The sequence below is a fragment of the Xenopus tropicalis genome, chromosome 2, assembly GCF_000004195.4.
Source record: "Xenopus tropicalis strain Nigerian chromosome 2, UCB_Xtro_10.0, whole genome shotgun sequence".
In the NCBI taxonomy this organism is placed as follows: Eukaryota; Metazoa; Chordata; class Amphibia; order Anura; family Pipidae; genus Xenopus; species Xenopus tropicalis.
Genome location: NC_030678.2, coordinates 44,584,579 through 44,602,892, shown reverse-complemented (window position 1 = coordinate 44,602,892; position 18,314 = coordinate 44,584,579). Strand labels below are relative to the sequence as shown.

Here is an 18,314-nt window from a genome sequence, read left to right as displayed (position 1 = left end):
TTGATTTGAAGTTATAAATTGAATAAATTGTAAGTTTTAGTGCAAAATAACTCAAATTACAGTAAAAAATGGAATTCGAGTATTGATAAATCAGTCTCATGGTACAGACATGGGCACTGTTATCTGGAACCCATCAAGAAAATGTCAAATTACAGGAAGACCATCTCCCATAGGCTCCATTATAAGCAAATAATTCTTAAAAATAATTTCCTTTTGCTCTGTAATAATAAAACAGTATCATGTACTTGATCCCAACTAAGATTTAATTAATCCTTATTTGAGGCAAAACCCAATCCTATTGGGTTAATTTAATATTTAAATGACTTAAGTTATGGAGATCCAAATTACAGATAGACCGCTTATCCAGAAAGCCCCAGGTCCCAGGCCTGGATACTGGGTCCCATACCTGTATCACTTTATTTAATATCAGTTTACAACTTATTGGCATATATAGTTTTTCTCACTATTTGTACATATGTATATCTTTATTTATTTATAAAGCGCTACTTAACTACGGAGCGCTGTACAGTAGAACAATAAATTAATACAGCAAACAGGTCTTATTACAATAATAGATACATACAAAGTATGATAATAAATATGAATAAATACAAGGTATGGTTGCAATAAGTTAAGAATCAAAGAGACAAGAAGATAGATTATTAATAGATTATTAATTAATAAGTATTAATATTAAATATTACAATTATTAACAAAATGTCACAAATTACACTAAAAGTTGAGTCTCTTGTTAGCCACTTGTTAATGGAATCACACCTACACCTACTTACCAATGCTTCTAATAGGTTTCTAGAGACTGCATTTAATAGTGAAATATATGTGGCCATTGACTTACCATTTTGATATCTTCATTTAAATAGGTGTCATTAAAAAGGAACTCTGGATACCCAACTTTTGCCATTACAGTCACTGCCTGGAATTAAAAAACAAAAAAGGGAAACAATTGTATTTATTCTGTTAGTTTACATGTTGTGTGCATGCATTTATTGGTATATAAAAAGACATTAGGGAAGAAAATTAAACTTGCAGCTAAGTACAATAGTGCAACTGTCACACTTGGGGGCCGATTCACTAAAGGTAGATAAAATGAGTGTTATTTATAGAATGCGCTAAAAATTTTATAATTTCTTATTTTTTGCGACTTAACACAATGTTCTTGGCTTTATTTATCTCATAATGACATAATTTCAAGTAATATTTTATGCAGGGCGCAACATATTACACAGTGTGCAATATTTTCTGCAGCACGCAATGTATTACACACGTAACCATTACTTTCTGAAAATCACCATTTCCCTGAAAACTGGAGGATGCATCACCAACACAGACTTGAAATCTGCCCCTTGGTATGCCAAAACCCAGAACTAATGCCAAGGTCCCAGTCAGAGCCCAGCCTTCTGCCTATAACAGCTGCCTTTCAGTTTCGGAGGAGCCCTCCACTACTTGGATATTGCCAGATCTTAAAGGGAGAGAACCAAGAATGAGGTGAGCGGCAGGCATTCCTGTTGGTGAGGAGGCATGTGTCCCCACTGGCAAGATAGCTTACCATAACAGCTACACCATTGGGCAAAAGCCTGCACTAAGCTAAATAACATCGGACCTAAAAAAGACATTGCTATTTTATATATAGAAGGCTTGTTCTTAGATTTTAAAGCCAGTTCTTGCATATTACAGTACATTTTGTTAACATGGAGAGGCAGATTTATCAAAGTTGCGATTTTAAAATTTGAATATATATCCCACTTCTAGGATAAGTAATTGTCATTAACAATAGGGAACGTGATGACAGAAGATATAGTTTATGCATATTAACAATTATGACACCCTTTAAGATGCTTTAGTGTACATACATAAGAATAGCCATAGGGTAGGGTTCCTAATCAGCAAGGCAGCAGTTTCACACCACAGCAGAAATTTTTGAATATTTATTAAGGGGTTGGGTTATCAACATCTAAGTTTTTAACATGATTCAAGGTTTGTGTTGCAAAAATTCTGAATTTGAATTTGAGTTTCCGAAACTCAAATTTTCAAGATTTATTAGGCACAAAAGACTCAAAATGGCATCTAAAAACTGAACTGGTAAGTTCATGTAGAAGTCAATGGCTGTATTTTCACAATTTGAGGTTTCAAGAATAATTTTGAATTTAAGAGACTAATACAAAATAGAGAATAGAATGGGATTTTACTACATTTTTAGTTTTTTTTTCATAAATAAAAGCAATTTCAAGATCTTCAGATTTTTTCAAATTTGAAAAAAAAACTTTCAAATTTGAAAATCACAACTTTAATAAATCTGCCTCTCCATGTTAACAAAATGTACTGTAATGTGCAAGAACTCCTTTGCACAAGCTGTTTGGAAACCCCCGCTACTGTACGTTGGAGAGCCCCAACAATGGGACATGTTTCTTTGCAATACTGTTGCTAATAACATACCCCAGAAATCTAAGCATTTCCCACAATATGCAAGTTTATGCTAATATAAAGAGAATGTTTATATCTGTAGGACCTGTATTTTATTAGATGTAGAATATTGTATAATATTTGTTGATGTTAAACATTTGTGGCCTTTGGTAAATACAGTTTAACCATTTGGATCTTTAGAGCATCATTTTACACAAACAGGAATAAACATCTGATTATTTAAATCATATTTCCGACGACAGTTGGACATTACTTGGCATTAAAAGCTTTTTCTGCAATGTGACCTCTGACAGATATTGATTCTGTACAGATACATTTGGGACATTAAATCAATGACTTTACACTTAAATTACTGGTCTTTTTGATGCATTTACTCATATTTTTCTATAAAAACCTTCAAGTTAAAGGGATTTATAACATGCATATTCCAAAATTAGGCCATAATAATAAAGTGCAGTCACTGCATAAAATTGAACACATTTACACATAATATCTTTAGCATGGGAATAACAGTAATTAATGCCTATAGAAAGCAGCAGGTGTAACTAACAGCCAATGACAGAAGCACCTCAAGCGCTGTCAAAGAGTTCCTATTTCTATGCAAGTCCTTTCAGTCTCCATTAAAAACAAGTAGTACTTATTTTTATAAATAGTAGATGGATTAAAAAGTAGAAGAATTATGAATCAATTTAGTTTCCTTGCAGGCACCATTTAAAGGAAAACTATACCTCTGACCAGTATAAAAAATTTCACATGAAACAGTTCATATGTAAAACCCTGCTTCATCTAAATAAACCATATTCATAAAATTATACTTTTTTAGTAATATGTGCTATTGGGTACTCCTAAATAGAGAATTGCCATTTTAAGAACTAAGGGCCGCCCCCTGGGATCATAGGATTCACAGTGCACACAAACAAGCCAAGGCACACATACATGCTAGGCCACATCAGCCAATGAATGGACAGAGTTCTGTCTTTTACTCCCACACTACTTCCTGTTACATGTCATGGTGGCTCAAGGTAAGAGATTTAAAAGGCCAATATTTGCAGAGATATATATGATAGTTTATATCATATTAAGTTTTGATGTCCCGCGACTATTCTTTTGACGCCTGCGACTATTCTTGCGACAATTTATGGACGTGCGGCGAATTTTTCTGTGTGAATTTTTTCATCTGTTTCACTAAACACTCCAATACGCCAATGCCGAAACGCGGAAATTCGCTGCGAATCCATGCCTGTCGAAACATTTCGCCCATCACTAATATTAAGTTGTCTATTAAAGAATTTTGCCAAACTGGAATACTGTATATATATATTTCAGTATTTCAGTTTGGTAAAATTCTTTAATAGACAACTTAATATAATATAAACTATCTGTTTGTTAAGTATTCATTCTGGGGGTGTAGTTTTCCTTTAAGGTGCATCAAGTGCCGAAATGCAGAGCAGTGCAAAGAACATGCAATCTGCCACGGCGTAAAGGAGGATGAGGATCCCACCAGAACAGCAGGAAACAATAATTTATAATGTTATAAAGCAGGGGTTAAAATGTAATTCCATGAGAGCCATACAATATGTTTGGCCGCGGATGCTGCGGGGCAAGGTAGGGTGGGTCCCAAGGATGCTGGATGGGATGCAGAGAAGGGCGTAGCCAGCGCTCGGCGGATAGAAGACGTGTTCTAAGCCTTAGCTGAACACACCCTTGGCCGAGCGCAGGCCATGCCCGCATCGCATCCGCATCTGGCATCTTTGGCACCCACCCTACCTTGCCCCTGCCCTCGGCGGATGGAAGACGTGTTCTAAGGCTTAGAACACGTCTTCTATCCGCAGAGCGAAGGGGCAAGGTAGGGTGGGTCCCAAGAATGCCGGATGTGGAGGAGGGCGTGGCCTGCTCTGGCCGGGGGCAGGGGCAAGGTAGGGTGGGCGCCAAGGATGCCGAATACGGATGCGATGCGGAGGAGGGTGTGGCCTGCGCTCGGCCAAGGGTGTGTTCAGCTAAGGCTTAGAACACGTCTTCTATCTGCCGAGCGGAGGCCACGCCCCCCGTAATTTTTTTTTAAGGAGATAGAACTGTTAAAAAATGGGCTAATAATGACTTTATAAGGAAATAGCACTGCTACAATTACAAACAGATTGTATCAAGGTCAAAAAGAAAACGTAATGCAAAGCCAATAATTGACAGAGGGAGTAGAAAGGTGATGGCATTTGTCTTCATAAAAAAAAACCAATATCAAAGCCGTGTACTAAAGAAAATACCAAGGCTAGTACTGGGGATAGTGGGGAGGAGACATTATGGGTAGAGATTTTAGTTGGATATTAATAACTATAAAATGTGATTGGAATATACCGTTAACCTTCCAGTATAAGTGAGGCAAATGAGGACTAGCTACTAACAAGAGAAAATAGCTTTACGAGGAGGTCAAGCTGTATACTAATTATGGGCAATTTTAAAAGAGTATGCAGTACAGGTTTGTCCCAGGCCACATGAAAGGTATTAATGAGCTTAGAGTCCAAAGATGTGCTACTACACTGGTAAAAAGCATTAAACAATTAAGTTACATGGAAATACTATCAAAAGTTCAGCTCCTTCTCTCTGGAGAGGAGATGCTTGAGAGGAGATATAATAACTCTTTACAAATTCATAAGGGGGCCTTATAGATACAGAGGATAATTTTTTTACACAGAAATAAAGGACAAGGCATCAATAAATGTTGTGATGGAAGATTCCCTAGACATTTTTAAGGGAAGTTTGAATGTTTTCTTCAACAGGCAAAATATCCTGTGGTACAGTCGCTTTTATGTATGTATATGTATGTGAATACAGTGTATATATAAATCAGATGCTATGTACTTGGCTTAACTGCCTGAGTGCACATTAAAAACAAAAGCAAACACTGTTTCGTTTTTTCCATAAGACCTGTGAAAGTAGTGTTGATGATGTTTTGTGTATGTGTATATATGTGTGTGTGTACACATACAGATGCAGCCAGCAAGTTTTCACATTTTGGCTCACTGTGTTCAGACATCATTTTTTGATGGGTGAGTGCAGAGGATTTTTTGTGGTTGTTTATATGTATTTTGTGGTCACAGCCTCATTGCACCCCCGCCTAATGATTTACAATTTAGTGGTTGAGCACATCTTTCCCTTTTTCTTGTGTTATTGTTTATACAGGAGCAGTGGCCAGCTCCATGTTGTAGCCCCCACTATTCCCAGCTACAGTCAGGTGATCCCAATGGAGCCAATAAAAGGGCAACCATATGGGAGTTTTAACCTTATAAGCAAGCATGTTGCAGGTACTTTGCTCAGTACTAATCTTAAATTACTTATATAGGTCAGTCAGTGTAGGACTGGCCAGAAGGGATGACTTTGACGTAGTTGGCCAGCTTGAAGTATATTGCAATGTACGGACAAACAATCCCTCTTTTTGGGGTGGGGAGGGAAGGCATTTCTTAGTAGCTGAATGCACAGAAATGTCCTATTTCTACATATTGATAATGGGTGAGTGCAGAGGATTTTTTGCGGTTGTTTATATGTATTTTGTGGTCACAGCCTCATTGCACCCCCGCCTAATGGTTTACAATTTAGTGGTTGAGCACAACTTTCCCTTTTTCTTGTGTTATCATTTTTTGAGTGTTAAATCCTGCGTCTAGATGGCACTAGAGTGCAAAGACCTGCCAGTAAAGAAAGCAAAAGAAAACACCGTAGACCATGCGCCACCTGGTGGTAAATTTTGTTAATTTTGTCCCTGCATTAGATGCAACAACATGGTAAAGGTACTTAGCTGCATCTGTATGTGTGTGTCATGGAAAGAGGGAGCACAAGGAAATCAGTGGTGGGGGTAAGAGATTCCAGACTAGTGGTTTGCAACAGAGTTACCTGCCTAGCGCCCCCTCAATGTTGTGCCCTACCTCTTCTGCCTACCCCTAGTTCCGGCCCTGATGATTTGTTTAAACATTGCACAGTTCCATTGTTTATTTGGGAATTAAAAAGCCATAGGTCCAACAAGTTCAACTCCTCCAAATGACCCCATTGCACATGCATACACATAAAGACCTATCTATGCACTCACCTATATAACTAGATATGCACCGATACCTATAAACTAAATGTATATAAGATCACAATAACCTTGGATATTATGTTTATTCAAGTAATCATCCAGGCCCCTCTTAAAGGCATTAACAGAATCTGCCATCAAAATATCATTCCACAATCTCCCTACCCTCACTGTGAAGAAGGTACATCATACATTTTATGGAAATAAAGATCACCTATTTGTCTATAATCCCCTCTAATGTACTTGTACAGAGTATTCATGTCCCATCACAAACGTCTTTTATCCAAAACAACCCCAACCTCGACAGTCTCACCTCATAGTTTAAATCTTCCATCCCCTTTACCAGTTTAGTTGCAGTCTCTGCACTCTCTCTAGCTCATTAATATCCATTAATACTGCACTGCATACTACAGGTAAAGCCTTACCAGGGACCTTTCAAGAGGCAAAATTATGTTTGCCTGTCACGTAAATGCCCTTTTTTATGCTAAACAGCACTTTATTTGCTGCAGCAGCCACTATAGGCACTATATAAAGAACAAAATAATATTACAGTTATCTCAAGGTCATAGATACCACTTAAACCTTCAATTTTCCACCATGTCTGTGAGGGCCCCTAGTGGGGATCCAGCCCACTAACACTCCCTATTAAAAAAAAAGTCTCATACTCACAACCACATCACATACAGTATATCCCTACTTCAGTTAAAGTAACCTGCCACTTGAGCCTCTCTGCACTCTAACCAAAGAGTGGGGTTAATGCACTAACCCTAGGTAAAAATGCCACACTGCAGTAACCTATAGCAGCCAATCAGATATCTGCTTTTGGTATTTTATCTGCAGCATGATTGATCAAAGCTGATTGCGGATTGGTTCTTAAGCGTTACTTCACTGAGACTATTTTGCTCAATGTTAATAAATGATAACTCTTCCTTAACCTTCTGTTTGTAGCGTCATTAGATGGAAAGACAATGGGCACTACTCCCACTCTCTTTCTTACCCCCAGAAAACTCTTACTTTTTGGGCACCAATTTAAATGTCCACCTTTCTCACCCTCTAGGAAATCCTACATACTTAGGGGCCCATTCATTAAAGCACAAATTTTGGGTGGTTAAAAGCACAATTGAAAATAATTCGGATTAACCACGGTAATTTCTGATGTTAGAAAATGTCCCGAATTTTTTTTTCCTGGGCGTACGAAAATATTGCGGTTGCGATCCGAAAGTCACAACATTTTCAGATTCAAGCGATCGTAAACGGCCCGAAAACCTTTCTGACTTTGAAACTTCAATGCATGATTTTAGAAGCCTTCCATAGGACTCAATGGCACTCTGCAGCTCCAACCTGGCCAGATAGTCACGATACCAAAGCTTGAATGAATTCCGAAATGGTCATAGTCTTTGTGAAAAATACGACTTTTTTGTAGAAGTTAATAAAAACCACAAAAAAGTTGTGCAATTTTCAGTACGAAAAGTTTTATAAATTAGTATTTTATTTTTTTTTAATTTGTGCTTTCATGAATGGGCCCCTAAAATGTAAAATATTTATCCTACCCCTATTTTATCTGAGCATTCATCTATTTGTACTACATTTACAAGTCAATTCAGTTTACTATTAAGATTAGAGCAACGTTTTATCACATCTTGACCAATGAAAATTATATGCAAGTGCTGTTTTTAAGTAGTTGATAGCATTGAGCCATCTGAATGCATGAGAAACTCTATGTCATACGCATTATATATAATTCCAGGTTAAAAACAAATCAAAATAATGTGCTGATGTGTATAATGTGTTTTACCCCCTCTAACGTGGTGCTTCCCTTCTTGGCATACAACAGAGTATAATTGATCCTGAATGTACTGCATGTGCGGCTTTTTTGCAGTCAAGCCATTTATATTCTGCGCGAGTATTCTGCCGAGGAATTCCTTTGTCATCTGTCCAAGATTCTATTTGCATACATTATACATCATGTAGTTTCTAAGCGTCTCCTCATCCACATTCTTCCTTGAAGGCTAACATGCAAATTGAAAAATCTGAAGTAAAGATACTTGTATATAAAGCTAATCCACGGCTTAATCATGGCCCCTTTTCGGATTTAGACATGCTTTGCTACATCACCACCTGCTGTAAATATCCAGATATATCGGATTATGTAACAGATATTTAGCATCCTTGTTTTTATTTGACCTGGTACAAATAATGAGCACTTGAGATTTTTTTTTTTTGCAGTTGGATAACATCTGGGTGTGTTGCAGCAGGTGATAAATAACCCTGCATGGTGCATCCCATTGTTGCTAGGTGCAATGCTCAGCACATTTGGAATGAGCCCATAACCAATATTTTTTACCCAGAAATGACAGGAATTTAACTGCAGGAATGCTGCATTGTCATAACTTGTTACAAAAAAAAAACATACAGCATTGTAACTATGGAGACTAGAATCTCTCACATTTGGCAAGGACTTGACACTTATGCAGTGGGAAGTATTACAGAGCAAGATTTATGTCTCTTCTCATAGATTCCTGTGCTACTTGGTTATATATTCTCATATACAGTACTAGTCTACATGCTGCTCTATTAAAATACTGTAAATTAATGTAATTAATGTAATAGCCTTTACAGCAATAGTCAGGGCCAGATTTACCTGCACTCTCTCCAGCTCATTAATATCCTTCTTAAGGACTGGAGCCCAAAACTGCACTGCATACTCAAGGTGAGGCCTTACCAGGGACCTATAAAGGGCAAAATTATGTTTTCATCCCTTGAGTCAATGCCCTTTTCTATACAAGACAGCACTTAGACAACCCCTAGATCCTTCTACACTAAGGAGATTTTTAGAAATGTCTTTTAGAAGTTTATTTATCTTATGGTGAACTCTAACTTTCACACAATGATAAATACACTTCTAAAAATCTGATAGGAATGAATAAAATGTGAGTTTTTGTGTATTAAACTCTAAACTCACATTTTGATCAATCTGCCCCATAGTATAGCTACATAGTTAATGTGTATTGCAACAACTGTCTATTTGTTCCATCTGTTCAGTGTTTTTCCCAATATAACTAAACCATATAAGGTAAAAGTAGGCGTTGTTATTGATGCCACTGACAAAGATTCTTCCCCCACACTTGCAGCAGCACCAGTGCATCTGTCGGCCTAGGGCTGTCCCATTTAAGGAAATGTGAACCCTCAAAATATATTAAAATGCTTCTTCTGAGCCCTTTCTACAATTTACAGTAATTGTTTTTTTTTCTAGTTTTCCATAGATTTTATGTTTCTAATATAGTGAAATTAAAATCAACAATGGCATCTCAGTTATGATGAAAAACAGGTCAAGTTGGGTCTGTTTACCGAAAAGAGGTGCTTAAGGTGGGATATGATGAACAGCAGACATGGGGGCATCCATTATGATTTATATAATATTCGGAAAGGATTTTTTACAATGAGAGCTGTAAAACTGTGGAATTCTCTCCATGAATCAGTTGTAGAGACTGATATATTAGATAGCCTTAAAGAGATACTGACACCAGATATTAAACCCTTGTCAAAACATTGTCTTTACATGATCTTTATAATTTTGCCATAAATGTATTTGCCTGATGCTTTTACATTTCCTATCTGATTCCCCATGTTCCCCTATGAGGGGGCTGCCATATTTGTGCAGCAGGAGTCCGTTAGTATTAGAAGCTGTAACTGACAGGTTCAGAAGGGACAGTCAGGTTGGCAAAACAGTCAGGTTTAAAAACTTCAAGTAACAATTAGTTACAAAAGCAGCCCTATTAGGGGAAAATGGTCAACATGACCTATAGGTAATTTTTTGTTCCATTTGTACTTTGAAGAGTAGATTTTTTTAGCATCAGTATCACTTTAAGAAGGGGCTGGATGGCTTTTTAGCAAGTGAGGGAATACAGGGTTATGGTAGATAGCTCTCAGTACAAGTGAGGGAATACAGGGTTATGGGAGATAGCTCTCAGTACAAGTGAGGGAATACAGGGGTAGGGGAGATAGCTCTTAGTACAAGTGAGGGAATACAGGGTTATGGGAGATAGCTCTTAGTACAAGTGAGGGAATACAGGGGTATGGGAGATAGCTCTCAGTACAAGTGAGGGAATACAGGGGTAGGGGAGATAGCTCTTAGTACAAGTGAGGGAATACAGGGGTATGGGAGATAGCTCTCAGTACAAGTGAGGGAATACAGGGTTATGGGAGATAGCTCTTAGTACAAGTGAGGGAATACAGGGTTATGGGAGATAGCTCTCAGTACAAGTGAGGGAATACAGGGGTATGGGAGATAGCTCTCAGTACAAGTGAGGGAATACAGGGGTATGGGAGATAGCTCTCAGTACAAGTGAGGGAATACAGGGTTATGGGAGATAGCTCTTAGTACAAGTGAGGGAATACAGGGGTATGGGAGATAGCTCTCAGTACAAGTGAGGGAATACAGGGGTAGGGGAGATAGCTCTCAGTACAAGTGAGGGAATACAGGGTTATGGGGGATAGCTCTCAGTACAAGTGAGGGAATACAGGGGTATGGGAGATAGCTCTCAGTACAAGTGAGGGAATACAGGGGTATGGGAGATAGCTCTCAGTACAAGTGAGGGAATACAGGGTTATGGGAGATAGCTCTCAGTACAAGTGAGGGAATACAGGGGTATGGGAGATAGCTCTCAGTACAAGTGAGGGAATACAGGGGTATGGGAGATAGCTCTCAGTACAAGTGAGGGAATACAGGGGTATGGGAGATAGCTCTCAGTACAAGTGAGGGAATACAGGGGTATGGGAGATAGCTCTCAGTACAAGTGAGGGAATACAGGGTTATGGGAGATAGCTCTTAGTACAAGTGAGGGAATACAGGGGTATGGGAGATAGCTCTCAGTACAAGTGAGGGAATACAGGGGTAGGGGAGATAGCTCTCAGTACAAGTGAGGGAATACAGGGGTATGGGAGATAGCTCTCAGTACAAGTGAGGGAATACAGGGTTATGGGAGATAGCTCTCAGTACAAGTGAGGGAATACAGGGTTATGGGAGATAGCTCTCAGTACAAGTGAGGGAATACAGGGTTATGGGAGATAGCTCTTAGTACAAGTGAGGGAATACAGGGGTAGGGGAGATAGCTCTCAGTACAAGTGAGGGAATACAGGGGTAGGGGAGATAGCTCTCAGTACAAGTGAGGGAATACAGGGGTAGGGGAGATAGCTCTCAGTACAAGTGAGGGAATACAGGGGTAGGGGAGATAGCTCTCAGTACAAGTGAGGGAATACAGGGGTAGGGGGGATAGCTCTCAGTACAAGTGAGGGAATACAGGGGTAGGGGAGATAGCTCTTAGTACAAGTGAGGGAATACAGGGGTAGGGGAGATAGCTCTCAGTACAAGTGAGGGAATACAGGGGTAGGGGAGATAGCTCTCAGTACAAGTGAGGGAATACAGGGGTAGGGGAGATAGCTCTCAGTACAAGTGAGGGAATACAGGGGTAGGGGAGATAGCTCTCAGTACAAGTGAGGGAATACAGGGGTATGGGAGATAGCTCTCAGTACAAGTGAGGGAATACAGGGGTAGGGAAGATAGCTCTCAGTACAAGTGAGGGAATACAGGGGTAGGGGAGATAGCTCTTAGTACAAGTGAGGGAATACAGGGGTAGGGGAGATAGCTCTCAGTACAAGTGAGGGAATACAGGGGTATGGGAGATAGCTCTCAGTACAAGTGAGGGAATACAGGGTTATGGGAGATAGCTCTCAGTACAAGTGAGGAAATACAGGGTTATGGGAGATAGCTCTCAGTACAAGTGAGGGAATACAGGGGTATGGGAGATAGCTCTCAGTACAAGTGAGGGAATACAGGGGTAGGGGAGATAGCTCTTAGTACAAGTGAGGGAATACAGGGGTATGGGAGATAGCTCTCAGTACAAGTGAGGGAATACAGGGTTATGGGAGATAGCTCTCAGTACAAGTGGCAGTGGCAGCTAAGTGGCAGATGAGATTTAATGTGGATAAATGTAAGGTCATGCACCTGGGATGTAAAAATATGCAAGCCCCGTATACCCTTAATGGGACTGCACTAGGCAAATCCATAATGGAGAAGGACCTTGGAGTCCTTGTAGATAATAAACTTGGCTGTAGCAAGCAATGCCAGGCAGCAGCTGCAAGGGCAAACAAGGTTTTGAGCTGTATTAAAAGGGGTATAGATTCACGGGAGGAGGGGGTTATTCTTCCCCTTTACAGAGCACTGGTAAGGCCCCATCTAGAATATGCTGTTCAGTTTTGGTCTCCAGTGCTCAAACGGGTCATTATTGAGTTAGAGAGGGTCCAGAGAAGGGCAACTAAGCTGGTAAAGGGTATGGAAAGTCTCAGTTATGAAGAAAGACTGGCCAAGTTGGGTCTGTTTACACTGGAGAAGAGGCGCTTAAGAGGTGACATGATAACTATGTATAAATATATAAGGGGCTCATATAATAACCTCTCTAATGTTTTATTTACCAGTAGGTCCTTCCAACGGACACGAGGGCACCCACTTCGTTTAGAAGAAGGGAGGTTCCATTTAAATATTCGGAAAGGATTTTTTACAGTGAGAGCTGTGAAGTTGTGGAATTCCCTCCCCGAATCAGTCGTACTGGCTGATACATTATATAGCTTTAAGAAGGGGCTGGATGGATTCTTAGCAAGTGAGGGAATACACGGTTATGGGAGATAGCTCTCAGTACAAGTGAGGGAATACAGGGTATGGGAGATAGCTCTTAGTACAAGTTGATCCAGGGACTGGTCCGATTGCCATCTTGGAGTCAGGAAGGAATTTTTTCCCCTCTGAGGCAAATTAGAGAGGCTTCAGATGGGGTTTTTTGCCTTCCTCTGGATCAACTTGTAGTTAGGCAGGTTAGGTATAGGCATTATGGTTGAACTTGATGGACGTATGTCTTTTTTCAACCCAACTTACTATGTTACTATGTTACTATGTAAGTGAGGGAATACAGGGGTAGGGGAGATAGCTCTCAGTACAAGTGAGGGAATACAGGGTTATGGGAGATAGCTCTCAGTACAAGTGAGGGAATACAGGGTTATGGGAGATAGCTCTTAGTACAAGTGAGGGAATACAGGGTTATGGGAGATAGCTCTCAGTACAAGTGAGGGAATACAGGGGTAGGGGAGATAGCTCTCAGTACAAGTGAGGGAATACAGGGGTAGGGGAGATAGCTCTCAGTACAAGTGAGGGAATACAGGGTTATGGGAGATAGCTCTCAGTACAAGTGAGGGAATACAGGGGTAGGGGAGATAGCTCTCAGTACAAGTGAGGGAATACAGGGTTATGGGAGATAGCTCTCAGTACAAGTGAGGGAATACAGGGTTATGGGAGATAGCTCTTAGTACAAGTGAGGGAATACAGGGGTAGGGGAGATAGCTCTCAGTACAAGTGAGGGAATACAGGGGTAGGGGAGATAGCTCTCAGTACAAGTGAGGGAATACAGGGTTATGGGAGATAGCTCTCAGTACAAGTGGCAGTGGCAGCTAAGTGGCAGATGAGATTTAATGTGGATAAATGTAAGGTCATGCACCTGGGATGTAAAAATATGCAAGCCCCGTATACCCTTAATGGGACTGCACTAGGCAAATCCATAATGGAGAAGGACCTTGGAGTCCTTGTAGATAATAAACTTGGCTGTAGCAAGCAATGCCAGGCAGCAGCTGCAAGGGCAAACAAGGTTTTGAGCTGTATTAAAAGGGGTATAGATTCACGGGAGGAGGGGGTTATTCTTCCCCTTTACAGAGCACTGGTAAGGCCCCATCTAGAATATGCTGTTCAGTTTTGGTCTCCAGTGCTCAAACGGGTCATTATTGAGTTAGAGAGGGTCCAGAGAAGGGCAACTAAGCTGGTAAAGGGTATGGAAAGTCTCAGTTATGAAGAAAGACTGGCCAAGTTGGGTCTGTTTACACTGGAGAAGAGGCGCTTAAGAGGTGACATGATAACTATGTATAAATATATAAGGGGCTCATATAATAACCTCTCTAATGTTTTATTTACCAGTAGGTCCTTCCAACGGACACGAGGGCACCCACTTCGTTTAGAAGAAGGGAGGTTCCATTTAAATATTCGGAAAGGATTTTTTACAGTGAGAGCTGTGAAGTTGTGGAATTCCCTCCCCGAATCAGTCGTACTGGCTGATACATTATATAGCTTTAAGAAGGGGCTGGATGGATTCTTAGCAAGTGAGGGAATACACGGTTATGGGAGATAGCTCTCAGTACAAGTGAGGGAATACAGGGTATGGGAGATAGCTCTTAGTACAAGTTGATCCAGGGACTGGTCCGATTGCCATCTTGGAGTCAGGAAGGAATTTTTTCCCCTCTGAGGCAAATTAGAGAGGCTTCAGATGGGGTTTTTTGCCTTCCTCTGGATCAACTTGTAGTTAGGCAGGTTAGGTATAGGCATTATGGTTGAACTTGATGGACGTATGTCTTTTTTCAACCCAACTTACTATGTTACTATGTTACTATGTAAGTGAGGGAATACAGGGGTAGGGGAGATAGCTCTCAGTACAAGTGAGGGAATACAGGGTTATGGGAGATAGCTCTCAGTACAAGTGAGGGAATACAGGGTTATGGGAGATAGCTCTTAGTACAAGTGAGGGAATACAGGGTTATGGGAGATAGCTCTCAGTACAAGTGAGGGAATACAGGGGTAGGGGAGATAGCTCTCAGTACAAGTGAGGGAATACAGGGGTAGGGGAGATAGCTCTCAGTACAAGTGAGGGAATACAGGGTTATGGGAGATAGCTCTCAGTACAAGTGAGGGAATACAGGGGTAGGGGAGATAGCTCTCAGTACAAGTGAGGGAATACAGGGTTATGGGAGATAGCTCTCAGTACAAGTGAGGGAATACAGGGTTATGGGAGATAGCTCTTAGTACAAGTGAGGGAATACAGGGGTAGGGGAGATAGCTCTCAGTACAAGTGAGGGAATACAGGGGTAGGGGAGATAGCTCTCAGTACAAGTGAGGGAATACAGGGGTAGGGGAGATAGCTCTCAGTACAAGTGAGGGAATACAGGGGTAGGGGAGATAGCTCTCAGTACAAGTGAGGGAATACAGGGGTAGGGGAGATAGCTCTCAGTACAAGTGAGGGAATACAGGGGTAGGGGGGATAGCTCTCAGTACAAGTGAGGGAATACAGGGGTAGGGGAGATAGCTCTTAGTACAAGTGAGGGAATACAGGGGTAGGGGAGATAGCTCTTAGTACAAGTGAGGGAATACAGGGGTAGGGGAGATAGCTCTCAGTACAAGTGAGGGAATACAGGGGTATGGGAGATAGCTCTCAGTACAAGTGAGGGAATACAGGGGTAGGGGAGATAGCTCTCAGTACAAGTGAGGGAATACAGGGGTAGGGGAGATAGCTCTTAGTACAAGTGAGGGAATACAGGGGTAGGGGAGATAGCTCTCAGTACAAGTGAGGGAATACAGGGGTATGGGAGATAGCTCTCAGGACAAGTGAGGGAATACAGGGGTAGGGGAGATAGCTCTTAGTACAAGTGAGGGAATACAGGGTTATGGGAGATAGCTCTCAGTACAAGTGAGGGAATACAGGGGTAGGGGAGATAGCTCTCAGTACAAGTGAGGGAATACAGGGGTAGGGGAGATAGCTCTCAGTACAAGTGAGGGAATACAGGGTTATGGGAGATATCTCTCAGTACAAGTGAGGGAATACAGGGGTAGGGGAGATATCTCTCAGTACAAGTGAGGGAATACAGGGGTATGGGAGATAGCTCTCAGTACAAGTGAGGGAATACAGGGGTAGGGGGGATAGCTCTCAGTACAAGTGAGGGAATACAGGGGTAGGGGAGATAGCTCTCAGTACAAGTGAGGGAATACAGGGGTATGGGAGATAGCTCTCAGTACAAGTGAGGGAATACAGGGTTATGGGAGATAGCTCTCAGTACAAGTGAGGGAATACAGGGGTATGGGAGATAGCTCTCAGTACAAGTGAGGGAATACAGGGGTATGGGAGATAGCTCTCAGTACAAGTGAGGGAATACAGGGGTAGGGGAGATAGCTCTCAGTACAAGTGAGGGAATACAGGGGTAGGGGAGATAGCTCTCAGTACAAGTGAGGGAATACAGGGGTAGGGGAGATAGCTCTCAGTACAAGTGAGGGAATACAGGGGTAGGGGAGATAGCTCTCAGTACAAGTGAGGGAATACAGGGGTATGGGAGATAGCTCTCAGTACAAGTGAGGGAATACAGGGGTATGGGAGATAGCTCTCAGTACAAGTGAGGGAATACAGGGGTAGGGGAGATAGCTCTCAGTACAAGTGAGGGAATACAGGGGTAGGGGAGATAGCTCTCAGTACAAGTGAGGGAATACAGGGGTAGGGGAGATAGCTCTCAGTACAAGTGAGGGAATACAGGGGTAGGGGAGATAGCTCTTAGTACAAGTGAGGGAATACAGGGGTAGGGGAGATAGCTCTCAGTACAAGTGAGGGAATACAGGGGTATGGGAGATAGCTCTCAGTACAAGTGAGGAAATACAGGGTTATGGGAGATAGCTCTCAGTACAAGTGAGGGAATACAGGGGTATGGGAGATAGCTCTCAGTACAAGTGAGGGAATACAGAGGTATGGGGGATAGCTCTCAGTACAAGTGAGGGAATACAGGGGTATGGGGGATAGCTCTCAGTACAAGTGAGGGAATACAGGGGTATGGGAGATAGCTCTCAGTACAAGTGAGGGAATACAGGGGTAGGGGAGATAGCTCTCAGTACAAGTGAGGGAATACAGGGTTATGGGAGATAGCTCTCAGTACAAGTGAGGGAATACAGGGGTAGGGGGGATAGCTCTTAGTACAAGTGAGGGAATACAGGGGTAGGGGAGATAGCTCTCAGGACAAGTGAGGGAATACAGGGGTAGGGGAGATAGCTCTCAGGACAAGTGAGGGAATACAGGGGTAGGGGGGATAGCTCTTAGTACAAGTGAGGGAATACAGGGGTAGGGGAGATAGCTCTCAGGACAAGTGAGGGAATACAGGGTTATGGGAGATAGCTCTCAGTACAAGTGAGGGAATACAGGGGTAGGGGGGATAGCTCTCAGTACAAGTGAGGGAATACAGGGGTAGGGGGGATAGCTCTCAGTACAAGTGAGGGAATACAGGGTTATGGGAGATATCTCTCAGTACAAGTGAGGGAATACAGGGGTAGGGGGGATAGCTCTCAGGACAAGTGAGGGAATACAGGGGTAGGGGAGATAGCTCTTAGTACAAGTGAGGGAATACAGGGTTATGGGAGATAGCTCTCAGGACAAGTGAGGGAATACAGGGTTATGGGAGATAGCTCTCAGTACAAGTGAGGGAATACAGGGGTAGGGGGGATAGCTCTCAGGACAAGTGAGGGAATACAGGGGTAGGGGAGATAGCTCTTAGTACAAGTGAGGGAATACAGGGTTATGGGAGATAGCTCTCAGTACAAGTGAGGGAATACAGGGGTAGGGGAGATAGCTCTCAGTACAAGTGAGGGAATACAGGGGTAGGGGAGATAGCTCTCAGTACAAGTGAGGGAATACAGGGTTATGGGAGATATCTCTCAGTACAAGTGAGGGAATACAGGGGTAGGGGAGATATCTCTCAGTACAAGTGAGGGAATACAGGGGTATGGGAGATAGCTCTCAGTACAAGTGAGGGAATACAGGGGTAGGGGGGATAGCTCTCAGTACAAGTGAGGGAATACAGGGGTAGGGGAGATAGCTCTCAGTACAAGTGAGGGAATACAGGGGTAGGGGAGATAGCTCTCAGTACAAGTGAGGGAATACAGGGTTATGGGAGATAGCTCTCAGTACAAGTGAGG

General features: G+C 41.8%; 1 protein-coding gene across 1 annotated transcript in view; it reads right to left on the bottom strand.

The window, feature by feature from the left end:
* phex (phosphate regulating endopeptidase homolog X-linked) overlaps positions 1–18,314 on the bottom strand; it is a 119,954-nt gene that overhangs the window by 20,057 nt on the left and 81,583 nt on the right. The window contains exon 13 of the mRNA XM_004911661.4: positions 857–934. Coding sequence (XP_004911718.1) covers positions 857–934 — 78 coding nt within the window. The remainder of the gene's footprint in view (positions 1–856; positions 935–18,314) is intronic.